Here is a 10,319-nt window from a genome sequence, read left to right on the forward strand (position 1 = left end):
ACTGAAAAGACTTCCTGATCTGGGGTGGGTGTTAGCGTCCTTCTGCATCACAAAGGACTCGTGAAGAGTTATGATCACATTGAACATAGCAAAGGCATGAGCCTAAATTTCCTTTGAATTATACAATCATCTTTAAAAAAAAAAAAAAATGAAGGACTCCGTTCTTTTCATAACAAATACTTCTCTGGCATTTCAGTTTCTTTTCCACTCATACTGCCATATGACACTCCTGTCAGGGTTCTGGTTTCTTCAGGGAATTAACCTACAGAGCACGCACAGCAAACAAAATAGCTGTTTTTCATTGAAAATAAAGAGAGGATGTTTTTCTTTTTCCACCATTATCCTCCACCACTGTCCCATCACAACTTTAGGAATTCCTGCCGCACTGGCAGGACGGCACCACCCCCAGCCTCTCCCTTCCCAGCTCCGCGCTTCAGAGAGGTCAGAGAGCCGCCTTGTGCGGTCCTGCTCCTCAGCGTTCGCTTATGACGGCACTAGGACCCAGGGAAGTCCCTGAGCGAGGTTCGCAGAAAGGCAGCCAGACTCCTCCTTATCTCCAGTGTCAAACTTGACATCAGCCTGCGAGCGGAGCATGGTAACTTCTCCAGCAATCAGAGCGCTCCCCCTCACATCAGTGGCATGCTTCATGGAGATATGCTCCTCTCACTGCCCTCTGCACCAGCAACATGGATTGTCACCTCTCCATCCTCCTCCTTCTCAGCAGCTCTATTCTCAACTGCTTCGGGGAACTGACTCTCCAGCCTTCCAATGAAGGTAAGCCAGGTACCGCGACGCGCACAGCCCTGCCCCGCCAGGCTAACGCTCTTCAAAGCACGTTCTCACCGAAACCTTTTTAGGTCGTTAAGGTGTCTCCGAATAAAGCAGTTTGCTCTGAGAGTAAACTAAAGCTGTGTTTTTATCTTCGGCTGTCTTCTAAAACACTTTAATAGATCGTTTTGAATTGCCTAAACCTAAAATGTGTTTTTAATCTGAGACCAATTCAAGCAATTACCTTGTTTGCCAATTTTAAGCAGAAAAGAAAAGAAAATTCTCCAGTTTTTCAACCCAGGATGTTAATTGCCAAATAGCTATGGAAGTATTTTATTTTCTAATTATGATCATGTAGTACTCTGAGAAGTTTACAATAAAATTCAAGCCACCTTTCTATATTTTTAGTATGTTTTACCGTAATGACAGGTTGTTCTTAGGATCATGGCGTTATGAATGGAATAAAGAGAAATCAGAGTTTGTTGAAGAGAGAAGTGTGTGTGTGTGTGTGTGTGTGTGTGTGTGTGTGTGTGTGTGTGTGTGTGATGTTTGTGTTGCAACTGCTCTAAGTGATGTGTATCCCGCCAGGCGATGGTTTGCTCTATGGTACAGGTTCTAATGAGCAGCATATGCCACATTAACATAAGTAATATTTGCAGGAATTAGAATAAGCTAAGGTTGGATTTTCTTTGTTTAAGGGCTTATATACGAATAAGAGAATGTATTTAATGAATAGTGAGACGTTCCTGGGTAGGTATAGTTACTATCTGAATAGCAAAATTAAGAAGGAATGTTTATATGCAATATATTGCATTTCCTTGATGTTAGGTTATTTATTTTCCTCGTAATGAGCATTCATCTCTTTTCAATGGATTAAAGTGCAAACTTAATATTAAGGACACCAATGTTTCCTAGAAGATTGAATACTTAATAGATGCATTGCCTTTTTCCTCTATACCTTTTATGATCTCTTCCTAATGATTTGTAAATACAATCACTAACTCTTAAGACAAACTTCTCTGAGTAATTGATTGCTTTACAACTTTGATTTCCTCTCAGTCATTTTAAACTATAACAATAAAATTTAGCAATTTGTTTTGGAATTTAGCAATACTGAGCAGTTGATGTGCAAATGCTACATCATACATTATGTCACACACTAAAAATATATTGGTATATTATATGCATTACTATTTTTTAAAACTCAAAATATTTAGAAACTTTAAAATTAAATATAGAAACTGCCTCTCATTTGGTGACCCACTTTCACTGCTAATGGAGCAGTTTAATTTTATTCTTTCCTAAGTGACTGCCTTTATCCATTTTACAGATTTCACTAGATTTTTCTGTGTCTTTTTTTTTAATTGGGAACTTGAAAATTCTAAACTATAAGAATCAAGAAAATATTTTACCTACAAGTGACTTTTCTTTTTCGAATCAAATCGAAATGTTTATTTGAAAGTAATGGTCATTCTTCATAAATGAAAGGCAAGAGTAGTCATTTGTACAATGAGTAACATATCAATAAGTTAAAATTAATGTTTAATATTTGTTTTTTCAAAGATATTAAAATATTGACAATAACTAGGAAAATAGTAATATTATTTCCATATAGCTATAATAAATCGTATCTCTCCAGATGGACAATTTCTAAACTATTTAGATAATGGATTTTACTGAATTAATAATACAAAAATATAGCTGAGAGTATTTTTGTGGACAATATAAACTTTCAGTAAATTGCAAGAGAAAAAAAGTCCTTTTAAACTTATTTACACATATATTAGTGAATATTAATTTAATAAAACAAGAATAATCTAATGCAGATTGTTTTTAAAGCACACCTTGTGTATGTCTGGGTATGTAATGCATGTTATTATACAAGCAGGTACACATTAACAATATGTATATAGGAAGGCAAATATACTCAGAGAACTGACATAATTACATTTAATTTGCTTGGGTAAAAGTTTATCTATCCATTGTTCATGGATTATTCTTTCCAGATTGTGTTCTGTGGGTAGTGTCTTTTTCCCTTCTGAGGTCATGAAAGGAAGCTTTGAAACAAAATTTAAATGGAGTGATTTAACTTGGGTAATATTTGAATGAGGGTTTAAATATTAATACGATAGCTTGGGCCTTAATAGTTGAGTTGAACGACATGAAAAGTGAAAAACCCAAATATGTGCCAAGAGTTCCATGTAATTCTTCTAACAATGTCGTTTGAATAGAAAGCAATGCTTCTGAAAAGTCATATAGTGGGTAGAAGGAATAATGATAAAATGAATATAGCTTTCTGATATAAATTTTGAAAACAAATATGAAATACTAGGTATTTTAGCATTTAAAATGCTACATTAAAATTTATATTTCAATACTATATAAAATTTACTAGAAATTTACTAGTAAAATTTACTAGAATTTATTCAGCAATCTATTATGAAGTTAGGCTTGATTGAACTAAAAGAGAACAAAACCATACCATTGAGTTAATTGCTAGGAAACTTGTCATTGTGCTTTTCTTTTTGAGATATTGATAATCAAATTTCAATATTGAAATGCCATGAGTTCATAATAAGAAAAAAAAAGTTTAACCTGAGCCTTATTTTTATTAATCCAGTTACAAATAACTTTCTAATATTATTTCAAGAAAATGATTCCAGGTTATACTTTCTATCACTGGCCTCAATGATACTAGATTATTCATAATTTCTATGATCACTTAAATCAAGAATTGGCTTATATACTTAATCAGAAACTTTACAAAACCTGCATAGAATTTTATTAAAATCTTATCATGTTTCTCTATTTACATGACACACCAAGAAAAGACTTCCAATGAGAAATCAACTACTTTTCATGCCAAATAGGATTGTTAAACTATGTATTATTAGAAAACCTCATATTTTCTCCCTATTCCTATCCTAGGTGGATGATGATAATGGTAAATGAAAATAACTTTGGAAAGAGTTTAAAACTTAATATACAGTGAACTATTGGCTATTCTTAGTTCTATTTCTTTTAACATTGGATAAAGTACTCTCTTTAAACACTTCTACATTTGAAGGAATCTGAAGCAGAATGCATGCATGGCTTATTCATCAGTACATAGACCACTAAATCATTTTTTCTGTCCTAAAGTGTTTATGAATTAGATTAACATTTTACCCATAGTGTTCTTTACATTGGAAATGATAGTTTTCAAAATAAAATTAAATCTGCATGTTTATATACTTCTTATTTTAGGAGACTTTCATTGGAGTGGCTAGGACACTGTTTCTATGAAATGTCTTTCACTAGACATTAATCTTCTAAGTACTAGAGGAGCCTATGTGATTGTTTAAAGCTTAAAAGTAAGACTTGCAGATGAACACTGTATGCTTCCCTTTGAATTCAATATTAGGCAAACTTTAAAGAAAATAAACATTTAAATAATTGAATTTTCCCTTTTAAAACATTACTATGAATTGGCATCACTTTTTATATATAAATGTATCTTCAAATAATAATATATTGTGATTGAAATATTGAGAACTAAGCTATTATATCATCTTTATAGGTTTTCTTTTTTAGAAGAGGGTTTACATTTGCTTTAATAGCATTTCATCATGCTAGACTAAATAATTGAATGCATTACACATTTTTGTAATTTAATAGCTCTCCTAATAGCTCGCCTCTACCTCCTCCCCAACAGTTATAACTGTGCTATTTGCCTGGAGGTAGGAGAAACCTTAATTTCACTATTTTATAACCCACAACAGTTAACACTTGACCTAGGTCATTAACAGGATTATCAGCAAATTTGTTTAAGCTTTTACTGACAACTTGAATTGCTACGATAATATTTTGATTGTGCCGGAAAGAAACTTCTTATAACTTTCTCAAAATCTATCATGAAATTAATTCATTCTAAATTTATATCTTCCTAAAGATTAATATTGATAATAATAATTCAAATGGAGAAATGTCCACTTTGATACCCCATTCTCCTCACTCCTATGTTTCACATGTTACACCATTCTAGTCTTTATCTTAAATGAGCAATTAAGAACTCTTAATTTTATTAAATATTCTGGCAAAAACAACAGAGTTATTAATGCAAACCAGCTTCACTGTTAACTATCAACATTTTCAATTTTCTACTTTTTTATTGATGTTATGGTCGATGTCATTTTTCTGCCTATTTAAAGAAATAAAGTCAATTGGATATATTTATAACTCAGAGGCAACTGGAACCATAAAAGGGAAACTACATATAATAAAACACCATTGCCACGTGTTAGATCATGGTTGCATTTTATATAAAGACATTTCATGTATTTTTCCATGAAACACTAGAAATTGGGAGCTACAATGAAAAGTACTTAAATTTAACATAAATGTGTTAAACAAAATGTACACAATCAGAACCTAAAAGTTTTTTAAATATCATTTAGTTTGTTTAGGAATTTTCATGTGAAGTTTTTTAATTATTTAAATATAATTATAGTTTGCTCCTTGCTTATATAAACAATTTAGGAGTTTCACCTTGACTCTCAAGAAACATCCTTAAAGAAAGAATTCACATGTTATCCACATTTTAATATTCAAGTTTTGGCGTGTTCTTTAAAGGCCTCTCACTTTATTATCTCATAATAATTTTCTTTATAAAGATTTTTAAATGTTAAAATTGTTTCTGAAACTTTGAATTTTTCTGAAACAAAATACATGCAATTTTTAAATATCAAATAATCAGTTACATATGCAAAGGATTTTTAAAGGCGAAACATATTTCCACAGTATATTTGATTTACTAACTTCAACGCAAATGGAAACAGCAAGAACTGTTCTTGAGAGGTACATTTTCCAAGTCATAAAATCTTCCAGAAAATATTAATAAAACTTTCCACAAATCATCAAAACTTGATAAGTTCTTCTAGACATTGACTTACTAAGCAATCTCTGATGTGGGTTACCTTTGATTTTAGTCATTTTCCAATGATTTTGTTTGGCATAATACGAAATGTAAGGGGAAAATATGTATTTCTTGGAAGAACACTAAGTTTTACAAATCATATTCTGTCAAGAGTGTCAACTTTATTTTTTAATATACATGTTTTTCTTTTAAAATATTTAAGAAACCATTTTTTTTTCTAATTCCAGTTTGATAAAAGATTTAGAAAAACAGATGCAGGTGTTCTCTAGTTGATTCTGTTTTCAGAGATCTGGATTTTATCACCAGGGAGGGTCAATGCAGGGCTTTTACAAAGTGCTTTCCACAGATTTTTTAAATAAAGAGTTGACTGCTGGTGTGAAACACTCATTACACTATTCATTCAGGTATACCAAAAATCAGGATTTGGAGTTTATTTCTCAAAGACTCTAAAGCATAAGATAATTTGTAACAACTTTAGAAATAAAAGTAATGTGACATTTATAAAATGTAAAGGATCCCAAGCCTCAAAACAATTTAGGAAGACACTTCTGGTCAGAATCAGGGTGTGGGCACATGTATACTCCTTGATTTCACTCTGTGAATCTGTTACCAGCTGCCTACTATCAGGTAGTTCTGGGAATCTGGCAGGAGGCTTCCTCTTGGAAAACTCTGCAAGTCAGCAAGTTTGTTGCCTCCTACCAGCTTTCTTTGAAATAAGAAAAGGGTGATCGATTACAAAGAAAAAAGATCTGCCAGCAAAAAGAAAATAAAAGGTTGATTAGAAAGATGGAGAGGTAGAGAAGTGCACAGGTTCTAAAACCAATGTAATATATAAATCTTTCGCTTAAAAAAATTTATCACTTAAAACATCTGGGTAATCAATTTTTATTAAATCTTTAAAAACCTGCACACTTAAAAAGGGAGTAGAGTTGCATTTGTTTCTCCTTTCAAGTTTATACATTTTTGATTTTCCCCCAGAAGAAAATATTTTATCCGGGAAAGTTTAAAGAGTACAAGCCAAAGAATGTTTTCCCTTTTGGAAGCCTGGGCAAATGCATGTGGCGGGTGGATGGAATCAAAACCAGTTCAACAAATAAAGCCTCCAACTTGGAGTAATGTTATTAAACTGGAAGCCCTGGGTGTGGAACCTCCTCCCTCCCTTCATTTTCTAAACCATGTCCTGCTGTTCCAGTCAAAGCAAAGGGTGAAAATCCACATAATCCAAACCAACATGGTGAAGTCAGAATAATAGACGAGGAAGGAGGGGGAAAACAAGTAGGCAGCACTGTACAAACAAACTGTTGTGCATAATCTTATCCACTGACTGGCGTGGCCACAGGAGGGGATGGCGGGCTTCTCTTCCTTCGCGTTACACCGCCCGCTTTTGATAATGTGTTGCTGATTAAATTTCAAAACTGTGCCCCGAGAAATTTTAGCACGAAGCAAGGCTTTAAGGGCAATGATAGTATTGTGGCGACTGAGAGATGAGCAGGCGCTCCTCGATGCCACCACACCCACCACCAGGGCGTCTTAACTACAAACTGTTCTGCCGCCAGGACCAGGCTCAGTGGTGCGGCGGGAAAAAGGTGTCTCTCAACAATTCACGATTTTTTTCTCTCCGGATCGGATTAAGGATCGGATCATAAAAACCCAACTCCAGGACCGTGTCCTCCAGCCTCAGCTCCCCGGGGGTGGGTGGGGTTCTTGGTGAGCGAGTGTCTCCGCGCCTGCAGGCTGAAGCCCGTTGCCGAAGCACTGCGAGCTGGCCGCGGCTTTCCGGGCCTGGGCGGGCGGCCGGAACACGCAGAGGCCCTGCTGCTGCGCCTTCTGCTCGGACTCCGGTGCCCCGCGTTCTCTGGCGAGGCGGAGGCCCGAGCGAGGGGGCGCGAAGGCGCCAAGTTACTGGCAAAAGAGCGCGGAGAGCAGACGGGGCGGGGAAGAGGCAAACGTGCGCCCTCTGCCTGCTGCCGAGTTGCTGCTGGCGCTCGGAGAGGCGGCGTGCTCTTCACCACCTGGCCTCCCTTTACCTGTGGTCGGTCCCGCCCAGAAAGCTCGAGGGTCTTGGACCCGCCTGGCACCTCCTCACTTTCACAATTGACTTTGACCACGGATCTATGCTTCCCCGCTCCTCTGCCTCCAATTGCAGTCTGTCAGCCTTTTCAGCTTGGCGTCCAGAGGTGGCGCGGTCTCCTTTCCATCCTTGTTCACCGACCCACCAGATGATAGAGGAGTGGAATATAGTTATGCAGGGTTCCTGGGACTCCTTGCAGAGTTGTAAAAGTGCCTCGTACCTGGCCCCTGGGTTGGGACTCACGGGAAGGTCTGAGACCTCATATTGTCCTGCGTGAGGCAGTGTGACCCGACCCCTTTGCTATTTTCTTGATCGTTTGGACGGTCTCCTTTCCTTCAGTCCTTCATTCGCTAGATTAAAATGAGGAATCTTTTTTTCCACTTTTTTTTTTTTTTTTAATAACCATCTACTAATGCCACCTATTAGGCCCCTCGTGAGAGCTAAAGGGAATGAATGTTCGTAAACTTTGCCCCATCCACAATCGAAATTTGTGTGTTTTCTTCCTCAGCCCCATATTTGATTGGCACCATTTTATTCAGACAGGTTTTTCCTTCTTCCAATTCTGGCAGTAAACATGAAATGGGCCAGAAAGGGTTTCTGAGAGTAGTGTTATAGAGGTAGGTTAGTAGTTGGATGATGCTAATGTTTCCGTGGTTGTGTTGGAATTTTGGTGTTTTTCATAAAAAAATAAAATTGTTGAATCCAGGGAATTCCAGGACAAAACATGGCCTCAGTGTCATGCCCAACACTGAGATAATTGCACAGAGTTTCTGTAGAAAGTTTGTTACCTTATGTTATTATTCACTACTACTGGACCTCATTTAATTATTAAAGTAGCCCTAAAGTAGGTATTACATCCCTCATTGTTACAACTGAAGAAACTAATCATAATAAAGTAGTACCTAAGCCAGACCCTCTCTTGTCTTTGACTTTTGATTTTAACCTCACCTTTTCTCTTTTACACAAATGCCTGTGGATTAGGAGGCATCCTTCTATTCAGGAAAAGCACTAGCTTTTCAACTTTAATCTCAATGACTACACTAATTTGTCTTATGACTTAGCAAGAAAAACTTAGAAGCCCAGAGTACTGGAGTGAAAATATGTACTTTAATGTACTTTCAAAAAAGTACTTCATAGAGTACTTAGAAACTGCAAAGTGTTTACATGCACAAGTTATGATTATTTGTATGTGTAGAGGACACACTAAGAAAATAATTTAAAGGAAATTTGATGTGGAAACAGGAAAGAACAGGAGAAAATGTCTGTGATGTCTTTTCTTCACACATTCTTACCTCTGTCTTCCTTTCCTGACACTCAAACATTCCTTTCTTCAGCCTGGAAAGAAGATTTTGTCAGAAAATGTATACACAGAGATTGCGAGGCAATTGTCAATGTAACCCTAATGTTATTATCTAGGATTAAATATAATAAAATAGAGTGTGAATTAACAATTGGAATTGTGATAGAAGTCAATAATGGGGAAAAATAGAATGTGGTCTAAAAAGTAGATGTTAGTCCCTGTGGAAACCCTTTCTAATTTAAAAGATAATTTATAAATTATTTAAGATGAGAAAATAAATTATAAAGATTTATCTCCTCTTTCATAAAAGCACTCATCCTCTATTAGGTGGAAGCTCTGAGAAAATGTAGCTAAAACAGGGTTTTGAAAGGTAGCAAATTAAGTTGGGGCAATTATATTTTTCATGTGGTATTTCAGCACATATGTTTTGTATTAATTGCCGCAATAAATTCTGTTAACCTGGTAAAGAGCAAAAATAGCATATTGATGACATCAGACATTCAAATCATCAGAAAGCTGCTTTTAGTATCTCGCTTCACAGTAAAAAAAAAAAAAGAAAGAAATTTCTAACGTTATCATTTGTGTTCCCAATGAATTATCCAACCACTCACTATTGGAACATTTTCTATGAGCAAAAATGAAGGCTTAGCAACAAACTTTGTTGCTTTTGGAGAATAAGGATCAACAACTAATTTCTCTACTTTTTAATTTTTTTATTCATATTTGAGTTTGTGGACCTCTCTCAAATCAAGAAAGTGTAAACTTGACTTTAAAGAGTAAACTTGACTTTAAACAAGAGTTGTCTCTTGTTTTAAAACAAAAAAGTCTTCACTGATTGATTACATGGCAGGATTTCAAAGGGGACTGAGTCAATAGAGACACCTATGTTAATTTCATTGTTGATAAGTCTATTTAATCAATATCAAAATGGTTTCACCTTGAATTTTCTATATATTCATTAAGGGAAGGTTATTTTATTTTCTTTCAAATAATAGTTAAGGAAGATCGATGAATAAACTCTACAGGTGCAGTAAATAATAATACCTGCCCCCTCACACTCCTTCCTTACTTGATAAAAATATAAAGCTTTAAAATTAACTTTTTGCCAGTGACAAAGTTGTTTGGTTTCCAATCAACATGAAATTTAGACATTCGCTGTCTGCATCAGGGTGACTAAGGGAAACAGAGAACAGCTCGTTAATAGTTAATATATATTTATTTCTTGATTCTCAAACCTAATTTAGCAATTAATAAAAGCGTAGGTT

The 10,319-nt window shown here is 35.4% G+C and overlaps 1 protein-coding gene across 2 annotated transcripts in view; it reads left to right on the forward strand.

Moving 5' to 3' along the window:
* The first annotated feature begins 465 nt into the window (after positions 1-465).
* The window catches only part of EPHA3 (EPH receptor A3), a 323,316-nt gene continuing 313,462 nt past the window's right edge, over positions 466-10,319 (forward strand). The window contains exon 1 of one of the 2 annotated variants that reach the window (XM_006926248.1): positions 466-774. In XM_006926248.1, coding sequence (XP_006926310.1) covers positions 687-774 — 88 coding nt within the window. In that variant the 5' untranslated portion in view covers positions 466-686. The remainder of the gene's footprint in view (positions 775-10,319) is intronic. The other variant, XM_015600167.1, reaches the window with a different exon arrangement.

Source organism: Pteropus alecto, unplaced genomic scaffold (assembly GCF_000325575.1).
Source record: "Pteropus alecto unplaced genomic scaffold, ASM32557v1 scaffold239, whole genome shotgun sequence".
NCBI lineage: Eukaryota > Metazoa > Chordata > Mammalia > Chiroptera > Pteropodidae > Pteropus > Pteropus alecto.